Source organism: Macrosteles quadrilineatus, unplaced genomic scaffold (genome assembly GCF_028750875.1).
Source record: "Macrosteles quadrilineatus isolate MER2022 unplaced genomic scaffold, UCM_ALF_1.0 Scaffold_9__3_contigs__length_116548681, whole genome shotgun sequence".
Lineage (NCBI taxonomy): Eukaryota > Metazoa > Arthropoda > Insecta > Hemiptera > Cicadellidae > Macrosteles > Macrosteles quadrilineatus.
The window spans coordinates 92,410,653-92,437,428 of NW_026542602.1; the positions used below are offsets into that span (position 1 = coordinate 92,410,653).

General features: G+C 33.8%; 1 protein-coding gene across 1 annotated transcript in view; it reads right to left on the reverse strand.

The window, feature by feature from the left end:
- Positions 1–3,015: 3,015 nt before the first annotated feature.
- The window catches only part of LOC129002410 (F-box/LRR-repeat protein 16-like), an 89,906-nt gene continuing 66,145 nt past the window's right edge, over positions 3,016–26,776 (reverse strand). Inside the window, exons 3-5 of the mRNA XM_054430191.1 lie at positions 14,150–14,345; positions 8,790–8,938; positions 3,016–6,385 (exon numbers count right to left, since the gene is read on the reverse strand). Of these exons, the coding sequence (XP_054286166.1) occupies positions 6,237–6,385; positions 8,790–8,938; positions 14,150–14,345 (494 nt within the window). The 3' untranslated portion in view covers positions 3,016–6,236. The remainder of the gene's footprint in view (positions 6,386–8,789; positions 8,939–14,149; positions 14,346–26,776) is intronic.

The window sequence follows — 26,776 nt, forward strand, 5'->3', positions numbered from 1 at the left end:
TCGTTTAAATGTGATTTCTGTTTACTTTACAGAACAGAATTTCTTCTGAAACAAATAAATCAATTTTGTTAACAAGAATCTTTCATATTTAGGTATAAATTCAAAATGGGCTTTTCTAAATCATCCAAGTGCATTACAGATCATTTATTTCACATTACTTTCCTCACTCAGGACCAAGTTGTCGTAAAACACTATGTTAGATATTTAAAGTATTACTAGTTGCTCTGCCCGTGCTTCGCTACGGGGTGAGAATGCAGAAAATAATAATTTGGTTTTTCTTTAAGATACTATACTTACCAGGAAACATATAGGCAAAGGCTCAGTCGTACTTATTGATTATTTAAATGAATATCTCTTAATGTAATACAGTACCATCATTTTATACAGTGTATATAATTTAAAATATATGCAAAAGTATAACTTATTGACACATGGCACTAAGAAACAATTCTCCTTGTAAACAAATCAAATTAAAAAGCAGAACAGCATTTATGACAACAGCTGGAGTTTCATAACATTGTTTGTTTCCCATGTTAATCTTATGGAGAAATGCGAAACTTTAAAGGGCCCCAGGACCTTAATCTCTAATTATTTCCCTATAAAAAAGTTTCCTGCACAACTTCAAGTTACGCTCTTTCCAATGACACCAAAAACATGTCAATCGGTTCAGTAGTTTCGGAGGAGTAATTGTCACAAAAAATCTGCTTGCGTATTAAATAAGTATATAGATTTCCTACTTAAAAAAAAAATCTTTTACATTACACAATACAATACAATACAATACTAATATTCTTTATTGTTCATTCGTTAAGAATTACAATAGTGTCAATACAATAGTGAATTGTATGTGTTAATTTCCATAATTTTCATAAAATTCCTTTATTGTGTAGAAGGATCTTGCGATTAGCCACTTCTTCAACTCCTGGTGTAGCTTGTTGCCAGTCAGGTCTCTCAGGTAGTCAGGTAGATGGTTCCTCAGTTTGCAGCCGGTGTAGGAAGGTTTTTTTTCCCAAAGAGTTGTTCGGTGAACTGGTTGGGCAAATTTGGAGCCATGACGGGTGTTATAGTGGTGCAGGTCTTGGTTTCTTGGGGGGTTTATTTCATCCACATACTTTATGGTTTCAAGTATGTAGAGAGACACCACTGTGAGGATTCCTAGGTTTGCGAATGCTAGTCTGCAAGTCTGTGGTGGGACAAGGTTGGCGAGGGCTCTTATGGCTTTCTTCTGAAGAACAAGGATTCAATTCATATTTTTTGTTGAAGTTCCTCCCCACACTGTCAAGCCATGTCTAATATGTGACTCTACCAGTGCAAAGTAAGCTGTTTTGGCCACAGATAGGCCTATGTAGTTTATTCTTCTGACGACATATATTCCGGCACTGATTTTTTTTGCTTAGGTGGTTGATGTGCTCTTTCCATGTTAGTTTGTTATCAAGGATAACACCGAGAAATTTTGTAAGGTTTTCTATTGTTACATCCCCTAATTGAGGGACTACCTATGTCTTTTTTCTTACTGAAATTCAGAGTTGTAGTTTTTCCTTCTCAATATTTCCTTCTCATGCCGGCAATTTTCCAAGCATTTAAACACCTTTTTCCTTGGGATTACTTTCTGCCTACTGGAAAGATATTTTTTTAGATAGGAAATTCAAGTATAAGTATAAATAAAAAGATGAAGGAAGGGGAATTGGCAAATGCACATTTGGTGGATAACCTAATCCTAAGTTTTGTTTTTACTAACAAAAAAAGTGTAAACAAGAATTTTCACTTTGGTAACATCTCAAACTAGGGAGAACGTCTTTTTATATTATTTCTTTTTAATTTCAATTCACCATGTATTCTTCACATTTGCATTTTAACTGCACAAAAAAATCACCATTGAAAATTATAATTAATATCACACTGGGAGAACTACTCGTTTAATGATTTCAAATTTAAGTACCCATTGTAATATTAGAACAAAGTAATTTTCCTACTCCGCAAGCTAAACGTAATTTACCGAGATTTAATATAAAACAACCCTAGGGTTAATACTCCCTTAGAGTAACAAGTTTTCGCAGAATGGAATATTCTGGAAAATCTCTCTCTCTTAGTTCATCATTCTCGTTAAAGAAATGGAAAGAGCTTTATTAATTCATTTTTGCATTTTTAGAGCTATCCCCAAAGTATGAATATATTATAGTTTGGCCGCTTAGAAAACGACCTGCGCGCTAATGCTAAACCAATGCTGGAGGAGGTCGCTTTCTAAGCGGCCGGTCTATAATTGGTAAATTATGTTTAACTCTAAAATAATAAGCTTTTTTAAAAGAATGAAAAGTAAATGTTAAATTTACTCGTTAAAATATTGTAGGAAGCTATGACAAAAAGTATGTCTACAAATATTTGATATAAAAAACATAGTAGCCTATATTTGGTCAATCGAGAAACAATTAAGAGAAACTCTACCTAGAAAAATTGAGTTAGTGGTAAAGTTAATTAAGGTTGCCAGGTGGGTGGCCACTTACTGTGGCAATTTTAGATTAATTTTGGATAACTATGAAACAGCACTTGATAGAATGTATAAATATCTTTTTCCGCATATATCTTTCCCAACTCTTTGTTTAAATCGATATCTGATACAACAAAGTGAATTCCAACATGTTTTCTAAGGTTTTTACAGTACTCACAATAAATTTGGATTTTAATAAAATTGTAAACAATTATAAAAAAAAACTAAAAAAACAATCAGCAAATACAAAATTGTTCAGAATAATAGACTAGACAAACCCACTAATATATTTTTACAGAACAAAATTCTGATAAGCTGTAAACCAGTCCTATATTATGTACTAGTACTAGTAATGTAAAGCCGCTTTTACTCGAGGCTATTTGGTGGGCAGGTTACCTTGCCACAGGTAACTTGAAATACATTAGAGGCAAGTAACATGCCCATAACCTGCCTGCTCTACTGGCCGCGTGTAAATGCAGCTTAAGGGATTTACAAAGACCAGTAAGGTTTTTAAATAGTTTATTGCGACTAGAGAAATTTACATGAACATCATCACAGCTGCCATTTAAAGAAACAACCAAACAATCAAACTATTTAACAACACACAATTTACATTCGACAGAACGATCATTCAATACAATGAAACTATCAAAATTCCATATAAATAGAATACAAAGTAATCATGATTAAGTATGAAAAAAATTCACTTGTGTTTTATGCAAATTAAATACAATCCACCAAATATTTTTATTCAATTTAATAAAAAAAAGATATTTTGCTTTTTCGCAGGATTTCAGGTAAATGATAAACAAAAACATAATCTCTATATTTTTTTTGGTATAACGATTTGTTTCATTTTCAATTTTAATCAATTTTTAATCTTACTAACATCAATAATTCAAGTATTTAGAATTCTCTTATTGATTAGACTTTTTTTAACTAACCTTTGATTGTTTAAGTTCGCCATCATTTGCTACATCAACTCTGGTACATATTTGGGAAAAATATTTTTTTATTTATTGTCACTGATTTGCTACTGAATAGAGAAAACAATGAAGTATAACATTATAAGTTTTTAAATTATAAAGGAAGAAATCAAGAGATTGATTAAGGATTTATATCTAATGGATTACATGTTACATACAGTATCATACAAATGTAAATTTATTAAGTTGTTTTAAATTCAGTTTTTCGTTTGTAACATCAAATGAAAGGTAAATTTGGTCTATGGTGAATTATTCAATTCCTTTATTCTAAGGAAAACTTAAAAATAAAATCAAAAGTACTAATATAGTTTTAGAAATAACTTGAAACCAAACCCTTATGCACAAAAGTATTATTGTTCGTATAAAAATTAAGATACAAAAATGCTTATCAAACGGGAAAACACATCATTAAAAGACACATTACAATTCTGTAGAGAAATAAGAATATATGGAATGCTGATACTCATAAGATCAGTTGTTAAAAGAGAAATCAACTCAGAAAACAATTGTATAGTATTGCTCTAGGTAATGAGATTTGGATAGTTATTTACAATCTAACTTTAGTGTATTTATAGGAACAATTTGCGTGCATCATCTTAAAGACAGATCCGAAGACAAATTAATATTTAAACAATAAATAAATTGCAATCTGGGTTTTGAAAGGCTGAATTGTTAGCAATATTAAAATTGCAATGATAAGTCTGTGCTTAACTAATGCTTCATTACAATATTCTGTGCAAATAAATTTATCTTAAATGTTGAATGTTTTCAAAGCTTGTCTATTTCAAAGAGAGGAAACAAAAGTACTTTTAAATTAAATGCAAGGCTTGAACTAAGATACAAAAAGGATACCAGTAAACTTCAATTTTTGCCAGATATACCTAGCTAAAAACAACAGTTCATAACTTCAACAAGAAATGTGTCAGTCTTACGAAGAAATTTTCATGATTAACATATTTACAACAACAGTAAACGTTAGGTCTAATTCTTCATAAAATATCAACACTTTATCCTTTATTCTTCCAGCCAAAGTAAACTTGTGTGCCATTCTTGGCAATAAACATCTTACACACTGAGGGTGTAGATTTGATAACTGAAGAAATAATACAATATGAAAAAAACCCCAAAGGGATAAAAATAATCAGATTTTAAATTCTCACATTTCTTATTCCTAGATTCATAGAGTCTAAACAATTACGAAACTCATCACAAACAACTACAACTTCTTACTTTTCTGCAACTTTCTATCTATATACATTTGTGCCTTGTTTAAACATCGTGATCTTCTTAAACTGAAATGGCTGTCATCAAACATTTAAAGAACAATTTTTAAAAGTACTGTATAAGTAAAAAAATTAATGATTTTCGGAAACATACATCATAATATGATGTATGTTATTATGTATATTATACAATGCAATCTCATAAAGCTTACTTTGGTGGGAATGTAGAATGATAGGTATCATTAAATTATAAAAAGCCTCATATTCTTATGAATTGGTCTATTGCACAGTAAGCCCATGGTATAAACAAAAGCGGTAACCAAAGATTAATTATTATTAGTTTTAACTACTCTATAAGCATATGACTAGTCGAATGGTAACCAAACATTAAACATAGGCGTCAGGATTAATAATTTACAGCCAAATGCGATGTACATGATAAATTGATGTCAAAATTAAGTGTTAACCACTTGCCTTGTCCTGAACCCATGCAAGCACAGAAAAAAGTAAGTATAGTCCTTTTTAAGAGATAAGTAGAAATACACTTCAACACTCATGGACCAATTTACTAATTAACAGCACATTCCTCTATTTACATCTTCCACAAATCTAAGGACATTCTGAGCAGTAACATTCAAGAGATCAAAACATCGACACAAATTTCATAACTGTCATTTTTATAGTTAGTCTGTACAGTCGAAAAATAGATTATGCACAATACCTCTCTCAGGCACAGTTCATAAATTTTATTTACACTTAAAACACTTTGCTGCCATGATATTAAAAATATACTCTTTCTTCTTTGTGATTGGCCGCACAGATTCTTGTGTGGAACAAACATCTCAAACATTACTCGCTCACCTGAATTTGCTCTTTATCCGTTCAGTAGCAATTTTGAAAATTCTATTCATAAAATCTATCAATTCTTGAAATTTAGATTTAGTGACATGAAAAAAATAAGAATAGAGCAAGTTTCCCCAATATTATTAAAAAATGTCTAAGAGGCGGTTTGGGAGCTCGGTATATTAGCGCTAGTCCGCGCCTAAGAACTGGATAAGTTGTGAATTTCTAATCGCAAAAGTATTTCCAGTTTTTCTTCATCTTTTTGAATCTCTTTTTAAAAATAAAATAACATTTAAGAAAAAAACTTTTTTTTATACATATTTTTTTTTTTTCTGGAAGCCGAAATGTGATATGATTGCGAAACGGCCGATGTCGGCTCACAGCCGACAAGAGAGTGGAAAGAGTTAAGTACTGTACTTTGAAGTGAACTGATTTCTAAAAGAATTAGCACAATTCTTATCTTACAAATCCAGAATATTTTCACGATCAATATTAAAATCATCAGGTCCAAAAAAGACAGTAATTGACACTAAGACAGAAATCCAAAATTGCTACTTAAACTCTTAAACTTTCCTCATAATTATCTTTTATCGTCATTTACTTGTTTCTATTGAGCATCACTCTATTTACCTTAACCTAATATCGAGTTTTGAGATAAGATGCAAATTTCTTAAACTCAAAATTTCATCGGAGAAATGTTTACTCCACAACGAGACATCTTGGCAGGTGTTCTCTGATGTATTCAAATAGTTCTCTAGACGCCCCTGGACAGTTGGTCAGCTCCAGCTCCTGAAGATGCCTCAGCTGTATGAGGCTAGACAGTCCACTGGACGTCAGGAGTGGACAGCCTGCAAAACAAGTGTAATTAAAAGTTAGCCTTCAAGAGGTAGTCAAATGTCAAGAGTAGTAAATGTTCTAGTATCATAAAGTTTACAAAGTGACAGAAGGTTAAAAAAAGGCAACCATACAAAACATATTTCTTGTTTAGCTTCCCCAAAGGGAAAGAGGAGATGGGGTGCTGGGAGTGGAAAATATTCTAATCCATAATATTGCAAAGTGGCAGGACGTTAGAAGAATATAATCTGCCAAAACTGCAGGTGTCTCAAAACACTGAATGTTAGATATGGATTCCTGCCAGCACTATTCGTAAGTGCTGAAAGTAACCAAGCATTAGAAGTAGACAACTAACAAAAAAGATTAGCCAACTTTTCAAAAGAAAAATGGAGAGGGGTATGATTTTACAGGTGAACAATTTCCAAAACGAAAGGTTGCAAACTGGCAATATATGTTATATAGGCAAAAATTTGCCAAACTACTAGGAGTATTTTAAAGTTTGAAACAACTGGATAAAAAATAAAAGATTTGCTTCCTACAATACAAATATTGTGGAACAAGTAACAGGATGTAAATGTATGTATATAACCTTACAATTTGTCATAAATTATTGCAAGCAACCAAAATGACTAAATTGTGAAACCTGTGCCAACATCAGAGTAAAATTTTTGACATTGCTAATCACTCACATTCTGATAATAGAGGTAAATTTAGTACAACCAGCAGAAAATTGAGTTACAGATGGTAAAATTCAGTTGTGCCAACTATTGTTTCTCTTTTGAATGCCTTCTTGCCAGTTCAAACCATCGATGTATAAAACTAACTAGTTTTATATGTCGATGGTTCAAACTTGTAGCAGTGTATCTACCAAGAATCAAAGAACACTCAAAAATAAAGCTCATTTTAGCATATGTTTGTTGGGTGGAAGTAACTTCCACTTTTGTAGCCTAACTGAAGACAATTTTATTCAAAATACTTCGTAAAAAACGGACGATGACTACAAAAAATTTCATTATTGGTGATTTTCAAAATTAATCCCCTTCGACCATAATATCTTCTTTTTCTTTTTATAGTAAAAAATACAAACATATAAAAACAAAAGTTACTGTTTGAAAATAAATAAATATATCCAGGCCTATAAATAAACCTTAGCACTCCAAAAGACCAATACCATTGACTATAGTCAATGCCAATACTTAATTAAAAACGAAATACCAACCCATTACCTGGGTATCTGATCCACTGTATCACCAGAGATCCTTTTAGAGCCACCGTTAATTGAATCTGCCACTAAAACCCCCCATTAGGAGGTAGAGAGGATAGGATGGTTTGGTTTTAACAATGAACTGTATATTGTGAACGTAAACATTTTACAGGATATAAGTTGTTTACTATAGTTAGTTTTAAATGTCCAAAATCATCTTGTAAAATATTGTGGACGATATACTAAAATGTTTTATAATGTGGTCCTTTACAAACAATCTATTAACATTTACTATCCCTTCAATATCCCAACTGTACCTCTTTTATTGTTTTTAAACCTTAAATAATATCTTTAAAATAAGTCCTAAACACATAAAAGATGTTTAGTTTGTAGTATCCCTTTTCCTGCTTTCCTTGTACATCAAGGTGGCAAAAAGATTACAAATCACAACATTAGAAGACAAACATAATTTATTATTTAGTTTTAATAAACTATGAAGTATGTGAGTATGAAATACTGAAAAAGTATGAATACTGGAATAGAAACTCTTGAAATTTCAGTTTTCACGCTTTAATCTTATATCCAAGATTAATGTTTTTCAGTTCTAATCATTAAGTTATAATTAGGTGATAAATAAAATAAAATAAATAGTAGAATGCATGCTACACTACAAATGTCTTGTAAGACCATACTAGTATTACTAGTTTGGTAGTAATTTAACAATTATTTGAAATTAATTAAACGACTTGAAATAGCTTGAGCTTTTAATGCAATTTAGTTCTTTAGTGATTTTTGGATATGATATTTTACATGTCTGTGTATTGGACTAAATGATTAAGGCTCAAATTACACTCACCGAACATAAAGTATGTTATTTTATAAGCTATTAAAAGCGCTGTCTGTTATTTTATCCCATGAGAACACAACCCAGTATGTTATTGTTATGTAGTAAAAAGTCTATACACGAGGGAGGGGGGATTTGGCAGGTCCACAGAAAAAAGGTGCTAATAATGGAGTACATTACTACTTAAATAAACATATAAATCTAGAACTAGATTAACCCCTAATATACCCTCTCTACAATAGAAAGATTGATTATATACTCTTATATAACCTCGTCAATCTCTAGCTAGGGAATATATCAAAAGTCATTACTCATCTGTGTATGTTTTCTGTGTATTATTTTGTACCTAGTGGAGTGGTGTGTTTTTTACCTGCCAGGGAGAGCACTTGTAGGTTCCTCATGCCACAGAGATGTTGTATGCCAAAGTCTCTCACTTGAGAGCACCATCTGAGGAAGAGAGCCGTAAGAGACAGCATTGTAGAGATGTAACCAACTCCGATGTCGGTGATGTGTACACATCTATGAACAAAGAAACAGTTAAACATTTCCAACAGTCTAAAAATCAACTTTTTTTGCGCATAAATAGTTTTAAATGTGCAAATTAACTTATCAATGCACTCTTTCGCTTTGCCGCACTCATGATTTTCAACCTAAAGTGTATAATAAGTCAAGTACGTATAAATTGTAAGAAAACAATTTACTACACTGGTTGAAAATAACCGCAGATTAGCTTTTACACTGTTAATGTTTACGTTTTGAAGACAACTTAAAGAAATCCTATCCTGTACTGTACACACAACCACCACGCAACTATTTTAAAACATTCCAGGCTGTTGGTGTGTAATCTATGATTACTTTGAGTGATTTAAAAAGGATATTTTGAGTAAAATTGATGCAAATGATTATGATTGTGAAAGTAATTATAATATTTAAAAATAAATGACGAATGTTATTTCAAATCAACTAATTCCGAGATAGATTAGGAATACTAACTCAAGTACAAGTACCTTTCAACTGTGTTCTTCAATTTTCTGGCTTTGGTGATATCACAAAATAAACTATTTTTTAACATTTACGTAAATATTTGATTTTTAGTTTATTACCTACACAGATATTAACATTTGTTTCATAAACTAGAGTATTAAAATTCTTTTTGACAAGCGAAAGATCTTATTAAACTTAGCCCCTACAGAAAAAAAACTTAAACCAAAAACGTATCATCATTTTTACAGAATTATTCTACTTTTTTTCGGATCCTAGCAAGCGCATCCCAAATTAAAGTTACACTGAAGGCTCACTGCATTCCCACATTCCCAAAGTAGAGTCGGGACGCGAGACGGAGTGACAATGACCGGAGATGCAGTATTGGTCTGGGTCCAAGAGACGGGAATATCTAGACTGGCTGCAGGTGCCAGCCACGCCACTGACGCGGGTACTTACTGGCTGATGTACGGGTACTTAACAAATTATTAATTGACTATAGAATTTATCATTCGATCATTTAACGAGTGTATGATGTACTATACTATAGAATCACGTTTAAATCTTAAGGCTGGTTCCAACCGATGGTATCTGGTATCTTCTCATAAACTGTAGCCTATCTATGTATTATGTTATTTCCATTCATACTTGGCTTAAAATACCTACTTTGTATGGTCACCATTTCTTTAAAAAGTATAAAAGTAAAGTATAAGTACACCAGGGGAATTTTCATTTAAGGAATCACAAACGCTATATTAAGTGACACTCCATGAACGTTTTGTGGAAACGTTGTGTGGCCGGGATTGAACCCATCCAAATAAAGTTAGCAACAAAAACTGTAAAAATAGGATCATTAATTATTCCATATATTAATATATTAACTAGTGGAACCTCGTCGAAATCGACGGTTAATCTTGAGGTTTTATGTAAATTCAGCAAACTGTGTAGGATAGAGTGAAGTCATTAAAATCTTAGATATATGAAGGGAGGATAAGCAATAATAAGTATGACGATTGTGTTCCCTAAAAAACGTGATTGATGAATTCGTTTAACACAATATTTCCTACCTTTCTTTTTATCGGCTTTAGGTTGCCCAAAAGGTTTTTTAGGAGTCTCATAATTGTTTGTTCATGAGTTTGTTTCAAACCAAAGCCACTTTCACTATATGGGAGAATGAGTTCATATAATTAGTCTATCATGTTACGGAAAGAGTCAATATTTATTACTAACCACTAATTCCATCTGCTTTAGGAAAATCATTCAGATTGTATCCGGATTTATAAGTAAATCTTCATATTTTTTTTATAAAAATATCTGATGCTCCAGAAAGCAGTAACATTCTTACTTCGATCTCAGCAATTTTAAATCCTTCTCTTGCCACATCGACCCATGTATTTAATCATCCTGTTCTTACTTGATAATTCATTAACTTATGGGGTAGTTTTGCCTTGGCCATATAGATCACATAAAGCTGTGCATGTATTTCGTGGATTGGAATGAACCATAATTGTAGGAAATCTCATCACAAATCTTGAACATTTGCGGAACCAAATCCATAACCTAGTCCAGCATTGGTAACAAATTATGCAAATGCGATGAGATGTGATGACACTTTTATGTTTCCGAATGTTTTGTATGTAGTGAGGTTTAGATGCGTTGTTCAACCTAGCTACATGTGTACATCAAAGTAAAAACTGTGTACGCATTTTTTTTTAAATACCTGAATTGACATTAATTCACCTTCTTTACCAAAACCATAGACTTCGTAGTTAGTCTATTCCAAAACTTGAACACAGCTCTCATCCTCAACGTACTCATCTATGACACAATTTTCAACCCGATTATCAAAAACTGTTATACCAATAAATGAATCTCAGGTGTTCTTTCTTGAATTTAAAAATAAATGGTGATTGAAAGTAGGAAAAAAAGGAAAGTGCCAACCTTACAATATGCACCCCCGATAAGGAATAGTTATATGTTCCTTTGAAATTGATAAGTCACACTTATTTCATAATTTAAAATTCTCTAAGAGCAATAAAGCATAGATTTTTGAACAAAACATTTCAAACGTATCATAAATTCATCTTTTTGTTGAAACTATAAAAAACTTGCCATGCAGTGGAGAATCCATTTAAAATCATAAATAATAATGTAAACATTTAATTTTGACAGTTTCAGTAGACCTTTGAATACAATTTTAATATTAACAGCTGGTTCATAAAAGTAGTGTAAAATTATCCATATGGTTGAAATGTAAACAATATTGCAGAGTGAACTTTAAAGGCCTCTGGGGCAGAGCCCCAAGGGAATTTACTTCTTTCCTCTTTTGATGGCTCATCTACAGACCAAGACCTTTCTTTAGAGACCCCTACCAAGTTTATACGCCCAGCCGTTCTCTCAAATTAGCTGTGACAAAAACCCCGTTTTCCTCCATAAGAATAACATGGGATGGGAATTTAAAGGCCACGGGGGCAGAGCCCCAAGGGAATTCACCATGTTTCTCTTTTGATGGCTCATCTACAGACCAATACCTTTCTTTAGACACCTCTACCGAGTTTCTACGCCCAGCCGTTCTCTCAAAATAGCTATGACAAAGAAAAACAGTTTCAAATTAATATATAGATTATATCATTGATTATTATTAATTATTAATGTCTGTAACTTAATTAATCCATCCTGAAAATTGAATAAATATACCCGTGCGAGTGACGATATTCATGAGTAAATAGATTATATACTATTTTAACAAACAGGCCGTTTTGTTATTTGGGCCAACTAATTAAAAAAACTAAGTGCAAAAGTGTTTTGGTTAGGCTAATTTGATCATAAAATAGTAAAGTGTTAATTTCAATTATAATATTGCCAAAACAGTCGAGGCATAGTCTGTCACACAATATCCATTTAAAGAACTCAACTATTAGCGAATTTCCCATATAGGGAATAAGCTATTACCGTAGTACTCATGGTAAGACCTGGACCCGGGACCGATTTTTTTTTTCGTTTTGAGGTCCCTAGAGGCCAAAAACACCATCCGTTCAAATTCATATATATATATATATATATTTATATATATATATATATTTATATATATATATTTTTATATATTGTGTCCGTTAGCGCGATAACTTGAGCAAAAACGATCCGATTTCGATGAAATTTGGTACAAACGTGTAAACCTACGTTTATTCGAACGAGTTCGCGAACCAGCATGATCGGACCATGGGAACGGGGGTTTATGGGGGTTTTATGGGGTAAAAATGGGTTTTTCCCATTTTTGACCCAAAAAACATCAAATTTTGCAATTTCTTTCTAAACTATTTTGTAGAGCTTAAAAAAACAAATAATTTAGTATATTGAAGCGTTATAATGCGCCTAATGGTTACGGAGAAAATTCCAAAAAATTGTAAATTTAAAATTCCCATGTTATTCTTATGGAGAATTAGTAAACTGTTGTAGTTTGCTTGTTTATTAACATATTTTGCCCAAATTTGGAAAATGTTTTTATTTCTTACTAACAATTAACATTTTACATAAAAAAACACTTTTACCCTCCCTGTTGCAGCAAACCTAAGTATGTGTTAAACTGATTCTATTTAAATAGGGATAAATATGATATTTTTAAGGAGACATTTTAGTGTAAATCCAATCAGGCAAATGGAAATTCGCTTAGTCTGCAGGTTTGCTGCGGCGGGGGCATTTTTGACTATGCATAAGTACAAACATTCATTGTTAAATTTGTGTATGCAGTAAGAAGTGATGATTAATGCAATGATAGATTTACAACAGGATTGTCAAACTGGAGTTTGTTAATGAAGCTTATATGACGTTGTATGTTGTATAGACTCAGGGCTGTGGTAACCGCATGGTGTAACAGACAAGGCTTTGACTGAAATTGACAACACAAACTCGATTGTAAACTGAACTGACTTTACACACACGAGTTATTGTTTAGCAGTACAACCCGGTTAAAGTAGTACCGTATTGCAAATAACGAACTCTGAGAAGTAAAACACGTTAGATTGAAATAAAAAAATATGGATATACGTTGGACAGCAGTTATAAGTATCACAATAAGTTGTATCTGTCACTGTTGTTTAAAGTGAGTAGTTGTCCAGCTCACGTTGTTGTACACGTTTTTATCTATAACGTGATCACAACTGTACTGGACATGTGCTGGTATGATGTGTGTAGCTCTGCTACTGTTGTATCTGTCACTGTTGTTTAAAGTGAGTAGTTATCTAGCTCATGTACACGTTGTATTTGTAGTAACATATTATAACGTGATCAAAACTGTACTGGACATGTGCTGGTATAAAGTGTATAGCTCTGCTACTGTTGTATCTGTCACTGTTGTTTAAAGTGAGTAGTTAATGCAGCTCACGTTGATATACACGTTGTAGTCGTTGTTATCTATAACGTGGTATTGATTGCGATAGTTTTGACTGTACTAGACCCAACATACTTCCATTAACAGTTTAATGTGATACTGTTGTTTAAAGTGAGTAGTTAAGACTGATCATGTTATTCATGTTGATGTAGGCCTGCACGTTGTATTAGTGTACCGGTACTCAGAACTGTGTTGTCCAACTTATAGGCTGTACAATTAATTGTATAATATAATTTTAGATTCATCAGAATATGTCAACCAATTGGCCAAATATTTTAAGGACTTAAAGAAAGTGTGGATATGGAGAGTAGAAGAAATGTATGCTTTAGCTCTGTCATCATCTCAAAATTAAGTAAACCGACCTGTCTAGTGTAAGCTCCTCCAACATGTTGAGATCGCAGGCGATGTATTCTAGGGCAGCGTCGGTAATCCTAGGACACCAGGAGAGGTCTAGACTCCTCAGCTTCTGTAGGTTCTCTGCTATCAGTTCCACACCGTCATCAGTCACCTTGCTGCAGCCAGACAGACTCAGCACTGTCAGGTTGGGCAGAGAGTGAACTGTAACAACACACACCAGACTGTAGAGTATTTGATCCTGGGACACCAGGAGAGGTCTAGACTCCTCAGCTTCTATAGGTTCTCTGCTATCAGTTCTACACCGTCATCAGTCACCTTGCTGCAGCCAGACAGACTCAGCACTGTCAGGTTGGGCAGAGAGTGAACTGTAACAACACACACCAGACTGTAGAGTATTTGATCCTGGGACAACAGGAGAGGTTTAGACTCCTCAGCTTCTATAGGTTCTCTGCTATCAGTTCTACACCGTCATCAGTCACCTTGCTGCAGCCAGACAGACTCAGCACTGTCAGGTTGGGCAGAGAGTGAACTGTAACAACACACACCAGACTGTAGAGTATTTGATCCTGGAACACCAGGAGAGGTTTAGACTCCTCAGCTTCTATAGGTTCTCTGCTATCAGTTCTACACCGTCATCAGTCACCTTGCTGCAGCCAGACAGACTCAGCACTGTCAGGTTGGGCAGAGAGTGAACTGTAACAACACACACCAGACTGTAGAGTATTTGATCCTGGTACCTCAGGAGAGGTCTAGACTCCTCAGCTTCTGTACGTTCTCTGCAATATGTTATTAGTCACATTAAGACTGCATTCCAGTTACTATTACGAGATACGCTAATAGATTAATTTGTTACGTGACAGAATCTTACCCTGTGCTCTAGGGCCAGATCCGTCCATTTTGACTACCGGTAATACATTCCTTTAAATTAAAGGCATAACAATATGATAACAATGCTACAATTAAATTTCATCATTATTTTACAATGTGTATGTTTTGTAGTTTTCATGCGGTACAGTTTACATTGTGTTTACGCTTTAAGCTATTGTTTATTTTTGGTGCAATCTATGAATAGCTTTAGATAATTTACCTACAAAACTTACTCCTCTACACAAGACATTGTATGTAGGTGTATGCAAAATATTGCGTAGGTAAACATAGTAGCTCCAAGTTCCATAACAACAAGGGATCATTTTACAAGCAGTCGTTATTTTTAATGAGAAGGTTCAACTCTTTTCTTGTAAAGTTTCCCTATTAGAGCAAACTTTCTCAGTAAAACATCAGACTTAACCCGTTATGCATCTTAATTCAAGAAATACTGAAAATTCGACATTCGCCGATTTTTCCTTCTAGATGTCATGAACCTTCTATAAATATATCTGCCATTAAAACATATTGAATTGAATTAATGTAATTTATATTTTGATTAGGAAAAATTGCAATTTACACTACATATTTCGAAATCGTTTTGAGTATCTTCTACACTTAAATTGATATTTGTATAACTAATAATCATGTTATGAATTATTTTCACGTTTCCTCATTATTTATGATGCATATAGCCACTTGATACAAATTATGTCACAAAGTATATTCCAGTTATTTAACGTGGTAGTAAATAATCAGTTGAGTCCGGTTACATTTTCCTAAGGTATAGAATATAAATATAGGCTACAACAAATATTAGGCCTAAGTTCAAAATTGACTTGATATTATGTTATAACAGATTGTAGCCTAAATCTTCAGGTGCTGTTTGCCAAATTTTGATTCAACCGAAGAATATTTCTATCAAAGATAAGAGTACGTAATAGGCAAACGTTTAATACAGCCAGGTATGAAACGGTTCAATATCTGACAGTGTGGGACAGACGTCACCAGAAAATTACATTTCGCTAAACCGGTTAACTAAAGCCCGAGTTATAGCTGGAGCCAATTCCATCTTCACCCCTACTCACGTTTTTTGCAAATCCATGATGATAGGGAAGAATACTGAAACTGTCTTCACTCTAACGAATAGTTTAGTTAAATACACGTGAGTTTGCTGGATCGCATAAAGATACCCACGAAACGAAACGAAACGAAAGCACAGTCAAGAGAAGTATTAAAATATAAAAATTATATTAATAGTATTATAGTATTCTATTAAAATGAAAGTGTCCTATTTTAAAAATATGAGTACCCCTCCACGATTAATACTTTAAAAATATTTTGGTACACATTAATTGGTTGACACGTAAAGCCATTTAAAATCAATAAATTGGTTATTTGATGCTAGTTAGAAATCATTTATTGAATCTTGCTTTAACTCAGAATTGAATGGTTGTTTACGCAACGATCGCGTTAAGACATTTACCTAACCCGCCATGTTAAACTTCCCTATCCTAAGCGTGACGTATACAACTTCCTTACTTCTCGAGTGATGTAAAGTATCAAAAAACTCACTCGGTGATGTAATAAAACCCATTTAAATAACATTGAGTGGATAACTTAAAAAATATAACTCTATGGAGTCAACGACGTTTAACGCTAGAAATCAGCTGTGTGCTTGAATTTTATTGTTATTGTTATGTTTTGGAGAATTTTCCTAACCTAGCTTTTGTTTGTAAATGAACCTTACTGTTATAAGATGAGTGAAATGGGTAATGAAAAATATTTTTCGTAACCTCCTGTATATTGTCGGGTCAGGTAAAATCTTGTACGTTACACGTTACGCAAGAGCGTGTTTACATCACTTAGGTAAATTATGCAACTCGATTCGCTCGTTGCACAACTTTCACCTGCGTGATGTAAAAACGCTCTTACTACACTTGTAATGTAAATAGCTATTACGCGAGTTGTGTACACTATTTTACCTACGGCGGTTGTTTTAATTGCTAAAAATCACTTTTCATAACTTCTAAGAGAGGTTATGTTTTCGTTTACAATTCTCATTGCCACTGGCAGTGATGCAACGACTCATTATACCAAACACTAATTAATTCTTAACAATTAAATTGGTATAAACAACAGATTAGTTGAAGTTCGAAGCATTACAACTTTAATTCTTTTCTCTCAATCAATTAATTATTCCTTGAATATCATTGGTCCGTTGTCCGTTACTCGTGTTGTTAAGTAAAACAACTAGAATTCTGTCAAGCGAAGTTTTTCAATTCTAAGAACTGAACTGAAACGGATGGTTAAAGAAAACGGTCGTAGGTAAAATAGTATTTATAAACATAAAGTAAGAATAATATTGTTAATGTTTGTTTTCGTAAACAATATCCAATGATTGTTTTAATGTATTGATAAAAAAGTATAATATAAAATCATTAACTTTGTCGTGTACGATAATTAAATTAATATTCAGATTGAAATAAGTATCACTTCGTATTTACTAAGACAAAACTAAACAATATTAGCTAATTATTTATTCGTATTATATTTAAACTAATAAATGTAAGCTTGGATGAATATGCATTTTAAAGGTGCACAAAACTTACATCACAATCAATCCTAAGTACTTATTATTAACTCTACTTGAAAGAGGTCTACCCGTTATCTGAAAGTTTTAGCATCAATTCATAATTTTTGTTAATTTACCACAACCTTAACGTTGTCTGACGGATATGTATTTTCATTTATACATTAAAGGGGTCCAAAAGCAGGTATACACAAATGTAATTATAAAAAAAATCTAAAAACCTAATATGTATGTATATGTAACAAAACTATATAATTTTATTTTAAACTCTGATAAATTCAAGCACCAGATCTAAATGTCCAAGGTTGTATCAGTGGTCAATGGCTACTATAAAGGTTCAGTTCATGGGACATTTGCCAAATTAGAACAACGCCAAGTTGGCGTGGAACAGCGGAAGTTTTGTGGGGAAGTTAATCTTCATCTTAGGCTTTCCAATGTCAGGCTCTGTTTACAAGGATTTGTATGACAGTAAATAATAAAGGCACTCTGAAAGGGTCTTCATTCTACTTCAATATAACTAACCCACAGCAGGTTTTGTTATGGCATATATGATAGTAGGCCTAATTGTATTGATATATTTTTGAATTTTATGAATAACTATCATTTTTTTATTTATTGCATTTTTATGATTAGGGAGGGTATTTAAAAAGTATAAAAAAACCCGGATTCGTGAAAAAAACTGTGTGATGTCCAATGAAATTCTACTTTTGGGGTAGTTTTGATTTGCAAGTCCTTGAGTGTTTGATACTAAATCCCTTTTTTGAGGGTACGATACGGATTAACTTTTTTTGGCCTTATGAATAAACACACCTTTTATACCATTCCGATTTTTCATAAACCCTCGATATTGTGTATTTTTACAGTAGATGTCGGTATTTTTATTTTTAATTACGTTGCAATACCATTGTATTTAGTTATTTAGTTCATAATTTTATCCTATAAGTAAGTTTTACGAGTTTCCATTTCAAATTACAGAAAAATTTTAAGTAATCTTGGGAATAATAATTATTGGAAAAAAAAATAGGGATTGCTTAACCTTTTATCCCTACTAATTTTGACTCCACATATTTTAACGAGTTTTTCCACGCTTATGATCTAATGATAAACTAAGAAATGGATAGAACAGTGCTATGTATCTTTACATATCAATTAATGAGCTTATTTTACTCCATATTGTGGACTGTAACTTGTGGATGAGTGTAAAATAATTTTACAAATTGCAAATATTAAACTTGTCATTGTCAACAAAGATTGGGTTGGTTACAAGTCTCTACAATTGCATAGTACTTGTTCAAGCTAAAATTAGAATAGGCTACTGTGTATGAAAAGTAAATTTAAAGTACAAAAAGTTGAAGCAACATACTGCTTTCATGCTCTGCTCAGAGGATAAAAGTTTGCAGAAGTTAATTTACGTTTAAAACTCCCACTATTTACCATTTACCATTTACCATTTCTTTAAGTCATCGATAGAGTTACAGGAAATTACTCAGACGATACTACTAAACCAAAGAAAACACAGGTTACTGATAAGAGTAATGAATCAATACATTAACACTCATTTGACAATTGTAGCGTTATATACAGTTGTAGTCATACAACTATGGAAATCAGTTTATTTTACCTCCGTTTGTGAAATTATTGGTCCCAAAACATGATTACGACAATTCAACGTAAATAACGATCAGAATACAGAATTGCCAAGTTAAACACTTGGTTTAGTTAACCGGTTTACACGAAATGTAATTTTCCAACTGAAAGCGGCGCACTAAGAAACGGCGCCGGCGTAGCTGATTTTATTATGAAACTCAACGTAAATATTGCTATCAGCGCGTTGAAATTTGCAATAAATTATGCTATTCAATCAACGTGTAGAGAAATCGATGAAAATTTTCTTCAATTCAATTTTCTTTTAAAATACAAACTTCGCATATGATATCAATTGAAATAAATTGCACAACGTTTACCTTTTAAGCTAGTAACGTACTATATAGTGAAATATTTACGGAACTAAACTCCCAGATATACAAAATAAAAATGTTATCTATAGACCTTACTAAGATTCACAACTAGTCAATAGCACCCATTAAAAAACTTCGTCTTCGTCAAAAGGAGAAAAACAAAAATATTTTGTCAAACCTAACAATGAATGCTGTCAATACAGCAGCCCAGCTTCAACAAGCCTTCAATGTAACAGCAGCTGTTCAATACAGTTATTGTTCCTTTGTTGTCGACGCCTATTGTCTATCGGCTACAGTCAAGATGAATCTATAGGGTAAATTGAATTTGTGTTTTCACAATCAAAGATATTTTCTAGGTATTGTGCCTAAATGTACATGCGTAGCAGAACTTTAACACCACAACACTATCATTTAAAATTAGGACGCCTTTGTACGTATGACATGTGTAAAGAAACGTTAGTGTGAGATGAGTGAGATGCCTTTAGTTCCTGATCAAGATCGATTCTTTAGCCAGGACTATAAAAATCCCATCATAATGGAAAACTGGGTTAGTTTTAACCCTTAAAAACTACAACCTTTTCATATCGTTCCAGTAACCTTTCCACTGACAAGCGATCACTATAACATAAAACGATTGACTTTGCTATCTTAAGTGGAATTATTATACTATTGTAAAGTCTATTTTAATAGGGGAGCGAGCTGGTCTAGTGGTAGACTGCGGGAATTTGGTACCCGAGGTCATGGGTTCAAATTTAACCAATCACCAATTGATTTTGTCTATGTGATAATGCCCCAACCCACAAGGAAAAGCCTTAGGTAAAATGTAAAAGAGCTCCGGGCTAGAACTAGCGTCCTAGGATGTTAAGGTGGGACATAATAAAAATAATAATAACAACAAGATGAATAACCTATTTTAATATGTGTTTAATGTATTTTTTTCTTTTCTTTTGTAAATGTTTGTTTTATTCTTTGGTAACAATGGGGTCAAGCAATAGTTTATTAACTAACAATCACACCTACTTAACTAGTTTTAAAGTAGGCTAAACAAAAATATATTAGTAGTAAACAACAACACCTACATAAAGTATTGTCTTTAGATGCATTAGATGCACATAAACCTATAAGTGAGTATGTTTAATCAATGCAAATGGTTATTGACGTGCACATTGTTGATGACGTCATTGAGACCACAAGTTAGATGAAGTGTTGTGGTTGAGTGCGACTCTAGTCACTAATGTGATTGCTTTGAAAGATATGAAATTATCATCTGCACTAAGTCCACTGCGCTTTGTGTATATTAATGTTCTATGCAGCAAGTGGGATGTGATGAGTGTATTTGACCTTTTAGCCACCCTACTCATAGCAATGAAGGTCAAACGAACTAGTCTATATTTAAAATAAACTGAAACATTATTGACCTACGATAAACTGTTATTAATCTTCAACATAACATGAATTGAAGATAGAACTTTGGCAACGTTAACATGTTTTGCAGATTCAATTATATCGCAATATTAGTTCATTAAGGTCCCCAAGTTTCTGGATTGTTGCAGTGTTTGCTTCATAGACGGTAGCTGCATAGTTTCCCACTAACATTACCACAATGGGTTTATTAGTTGAGTTTCCTAGATTCATTTAGCTGCAGAGGGGTAATTTTTATAAGGATTTAAACGTTTAGGGAATATAATCATGTTACCACTTACTGTTTAGCAAAACATATGTAAAATCCTTTATACTAAAATTATTACAAGTTTATAAACAATTACTGGGGCAATGCTGAACAAATGTCATACTGCAGCGTAAAAGATTGTTTACCATTTATGATATCAAAAAAGGTATGGTTATCTTTGTGGCAAACACCATTATTTCAACTGATTCGTTTTTATCAAAGTGTATTTTTGTAAATTTACTACGTCAAATTACTCTTCGTTGATATTTATGTAAATTTCAATGTAAAATCATTAGATCCGATCACTGTGTTTTGAATTCACACGAAATTAAAATTATTCCTAGGAAACTCGAGCTCTCGCTAAAAAGTTATTTTAGGCCCTATTTATGATATTTTATTCTATCTAATAAATTTAAAAATTGTTTTAGCCCATCTTAGTCGTTTGTACACATGTCATAGTATGGTTGTCCATAGTCAGGAATTTCTCTCGGATATTTTCTAACAGAAAAGCAAAACCTAACGATTATGCAATAACAGTGATTATCATTTTCAAGCCGACTAACTGCTACAACCAACAACCTATTACCAATTCAACACATTGTTCCTCTCTATAAGGTAAAGGCTAACTGATTCGGACACTGTGCAATGATGACTTCATCATAAATTATAGTGGTAAATGATGAACATCTAAATAATATTTAATAAATCTACTGGTGTAATACAATGATTATACGAGAAGGGATAGTCATCAATTGAGCACTGTTGTTTTTGGTCACTTTTACAACACGTGTACAGTGAATGTTTTTGTTCCTGGTAGTAGGGAAGGGAAGGCGGATGTTTGTGCCTCGACTAGTATACAATGGCCGTATTGATTGTATAGCGTGGTTGTGCCGTGAAACCTTGCTTCTTGTCGCATTTCCACATTCTATTGCTAACTCCCCTGTGCTGTACATGCTAGTCGACTAATGCATTATTTATATTTGGTAATCAAATTCTCAATGATGACTAGATTTTCTTAGCTGTGTTTTATAATTTAATCCGGTTAAGTATTACTTAAAATTTGTTAATGATAACATGAGTTCGTCAATCACCTAATATAGGCCTAGTTTCCAAACGCGTCAAATCTCTGTAAAGTTAAATATTGAATTTCTTTAATTTTTTTTGCTAGGGATATATAAATATGCGCCGTTTGTTTAAATAAAGTTTTTCTTATGTTGGCCGAAGAAATTTGTGTAGAATGTAAAGTAATTTATATATTTTGATTGCAACTGTAATAATTTTAATAGAGTTTACCCACCACATAGAACAACTGTATTGTTAAATAATGTATATATCTAAACCTTACATTTTTGTCACTTTCTGTAAACTCTAGCATAATTCTACGCTGTTTTGTTACCTAAAAATAATAAAATAACGAAAAGAAACTGTTCAGTAGCTTCTCACATTTTCCTTAGTTGAGGAACTATTTTAGAACAACTACTAACAAATAATATTTTTTGGAGATAATTCTAATAATCTTGACGAGTCAGTGCATCGCGCCTGTGTTTAAACTTAAAAGTAAAACATGTTTAGTGTAACGAAAGTTTTGATGCAATAAAATGTAACACATAATATCACCCAGAGCTGGTTAAGGAATAGAGTTTCCTTATATCTTCTTTGCGTTATTCTTGTTTGTTTATTTTGAACTTTGGTTGACCCAAAAGCGCTCTAGCTTCTGTATTTTACAAAATTATAACCTAAGATTTAATATTTAAAGCAGTTGATGGTTGAAAATATTAAATACTTTTTGTAATTTACACTAAAAAATAGTTCAAAATCTTCTCACTGTAACATCAAGTATAAAGCAAAATGTTTCGATGAGTTGTATGATTACATTCTTTTCTACTTTTACTATACAATTAGGCATTACCGATGTTCTAATTCGCTACAAACTTAATTTTAAAGTGACAAAACATCATCTTTATCCTTGTTAGGAAAAGTTAAAAGCTATTGCTATGGTTTGGAAACGAGTCCCAATATGAACAGCGTATTTTGTTTAAAATTAGTGGAAACAAAGATAGAAATACACAAACATAATGTGCAACCATTAGTTATGGAAACAGCAATTTTTCTTTTACAGTTCATTAAAACCACCTTCCATAAATCTTGCGAAAAAATAAGCTGTTAACCATTTGGCCAGACTTAAAAAATCACATAACACAAGTAATTACTCTGGAAATTAGATATCATTTTGTGGTGCTAGTTGTTTGAACAAATGATATGTTTATTGTCAACGCTCTTAATTTCCTTATTTCATACAGATTTAAAGTTTGCAATCATAAAAAAAAAAAAAAAATACTAAGTAGGATTAAGTTATGTGATAGCTATTTATTTCGGAAATAAATATATAATTTGTGCGTTGTTGATAAAAACTTAAGTGTTCAAACTCAAAGAAAATCCGTAAATAATGTATATTTAAATTCAAATGTATTATACCAGTCAATAAACGTTATTTCCAACATTTGAAACATGTAATGGGTCAAAATTATAGAGGGGCTAAGGTTTTATATTTATTATTTAATTATCGGTAGGCCTATACCTTACCTGGTTGGTGACAGTGGTAAACCTATCATGGTAAGGTAAATAGACTGTTTTAGGCCTATCCTAGGGTTGAGTAGGGATAACCTCACTTTTGGCAAAATCACGAAAGACACTACTTTTGAGATTCACAAGTCACAGTATCGCATTGATATGTACAAAACGAGTGATAAACCGTTTCCGAGTAACCCCCATGCCTAATATACACCTTTGGGAAGTACGGTCAAAGTTGTTGTTTAGGCTAGGGTGGTGAACCGCGATCACAAATACAAACGTCGCGTACATAACATGCATATACTTTGTCGCACACTAAGCTACACGTCACGGGTGGAAATTATACTTTTTGTTTAAACCAGCAATGATATTAAAGTTCCGCGTATAATTTCACAGTCGGCGCAGGTGAATAACAACATTAACAACATAACCTGTACTACTAGTCGGCTGTCTTGGCGTTGTGTTGTGACAGCGCCAAGTTTGAACTCGTGACGTCACCGATCAGCTGGTAATAGAATCAGCTGATTCCCCATCCCTAGAGGGTTAGGGAGGGGGAAAGAGAGGAGATCCCTTGCGGGCTAGGGATGAGACGGACATTCTAATTCTGCGATTTCCAGTGTTAGGACGTGTCTTGCTTTGAAAGAGTGATTGCTTTAGTGATTTTGCTAAACGTGTGCTTTAGTGTGTCAGTGAAGATCCCTGGAGTATACAGGTAATTCGCCGGCTTTGTCTTAATAGTGTTTACTATTATTTTTTATTATTTAGCGATAAACCCTCACTTTATTAGTTTGTTTAGAATCCTTTATTGGGTGTTAGAACCTGTTGAAACCCGTGATAGCGTATGCTAGGGCTCCCGTGGGTGACAATAAAGAGTTTTAGGGATACAAATTTCGTTTAATATTGTGTTTACAATATATATTGAGGGTGACGGGGTTATAGAGGATATTTTGCCGGGGTATTCAGTAGGTGTTAAACTGCTGCGGCAAAGTGGGCAAAGTTGAACCCGTCTCTGCAGGTCGTGCAAACACGAGGTCGGGTGGAGCACACTAAGTATAGTCAGGAGTAATATTCTAAGTGTTGAGGTTGACGAAACTGCAACATTAAATTGTTTCAAAATTTCGTTGAACGGGTTTTCATTATTTTTAAATTTAATTTAATTAGCTATTTCCAGGTGTGAACGATGATGATGGTACAGTAGCGTTGTTGGTTACCGGTACTGAGTTCACACCTAATTCACACTACAATTTTGCGTAAATACAAATCTGTACCTGTGCTAGGTTGTTAAGTTAATCAAATCAATTATTTTTATCTGAACCCTGGAAACTTCCCAGCGCGCCGACTTGAGCGATCCGCTGGCGAGAGTTGGTGACGTCTTTCCCGCTTTAACTACGGAATAGCGCATATATTCCGAGCGGGAAAAACGCCACGTTACATTGGCGCCCGAACGAGTAGACATTGTTTGATTGATTTGAACTTAGTTTTACTGGAGTTGTGTTTTAATTTTAGTTAGTTAGCATATACCTAGTGTATTCTAACTCTAGTTTGAGCTGGTTTATATCAGTTGGAGGGAACTAGCGCTTGTTTTTAGGCTAACTAACGACCAAGTAAAACTAGTTAACGACCAATTATTATTTAAAATTGGGGTTGTGAATTTATTTAGCCCACGTAGCATAGCCAATTTTGGCCGATACTTTTGCGCTAGTCTTAGCAACCAGTTATTGTCAGTTGTATATATTTTATTTATTGAACCTGCATTTATTGTTGTGGGGTGTATAGTATAATTTTAGTTTTTTTTATTTTGGTGTTGATTTGATAATTTAGTACTTGCTTTATTATTCTTTTAAATAGCTTGTTGGCACTTAGGCATTTTATTTAACTGTTATAACTGGTGATAAGGGTTTAAGTGTGATAACACCTATACATAGACGTGGGCGAATTTAATTTTTATTTTTAATTTAATAATTTTTTATTTTATTTTTGACTTTATCTGATTAGGCCCGTGTTACGGTCATGCCGAATACTACTGAAGTTGAGTCGTCGGTTGCTCAAACCGTTACCACAGTACCGGTGGTAGTGACGACTTGCGCTGGGACCTTTACGGTGACTACCAGTAGTACTGCGAACCCTCTCAATGTCACGCGGGATGTAATACCCCCTGCGACTCTAGGGGTGATCCCAAGGACAAACCCGACAATTTTGGGTGAAGGCTTGAGGTCTCCGTTCGATGATCCTCGCGTGGGGTGGATCCACGAATTGCGTAAAGAGGACCTCACACGTGAGATGGAGAGGTTTGGACTAGACACTCGAGGGAAGGTGGAAGATCTGAGGAGAAGGTTTTGCCAGTTCTGGAAGGACCCTAAGAGTCAGTGGCCTTTCTTGTCTCAGGCTGGTATGATTAACCAAGCCCAACAGCCTACATGGGTGACGGCTACGGGCCATGAACCTGGTTACATGCCTGAGAGTGCTTCTGGGGGTGATCAACGTCCTCCCTCCTTCCCAGGCGAGAATGTGGGGTTGGACCCCAAACACGGCGTTGCGGATAGTGTTTGTGAAATGCTGGGGCTCCCGCCTGGCACTGACGTGGACACAGTTAGGCAGACCTTGGCCGTGGTGTTGAGAACCGCGTCAGAACCAAAGACGTCAAGCGTAGACGGTTTACGTAAGGAGACTGGCCCATTTAATTTGACCGGTAGCCTTGTCACCTTTAGTGACGGATTCCAGCGGCCTATAACGACCGAAATTCAGCCTGAACCCGTATCCTCTGCAACCGGGGTGTCTTCGGCTAGAGTAGGTCTTCAGCCCTGTCTTGGGGGCGTGGCGCAGCCCTCGTGGGGTGACTCAATTTTGAGAACCCGGTCAGATGCTCGTCCTTACCTACAGCCGGGCAACTATACGCCGTATACAGATGGGCTACCTAGGCCGGTGGGAGAAAACAACTTCCGTGATAGACCGAGTACTGCGCCTTGGTTTTCTGGAC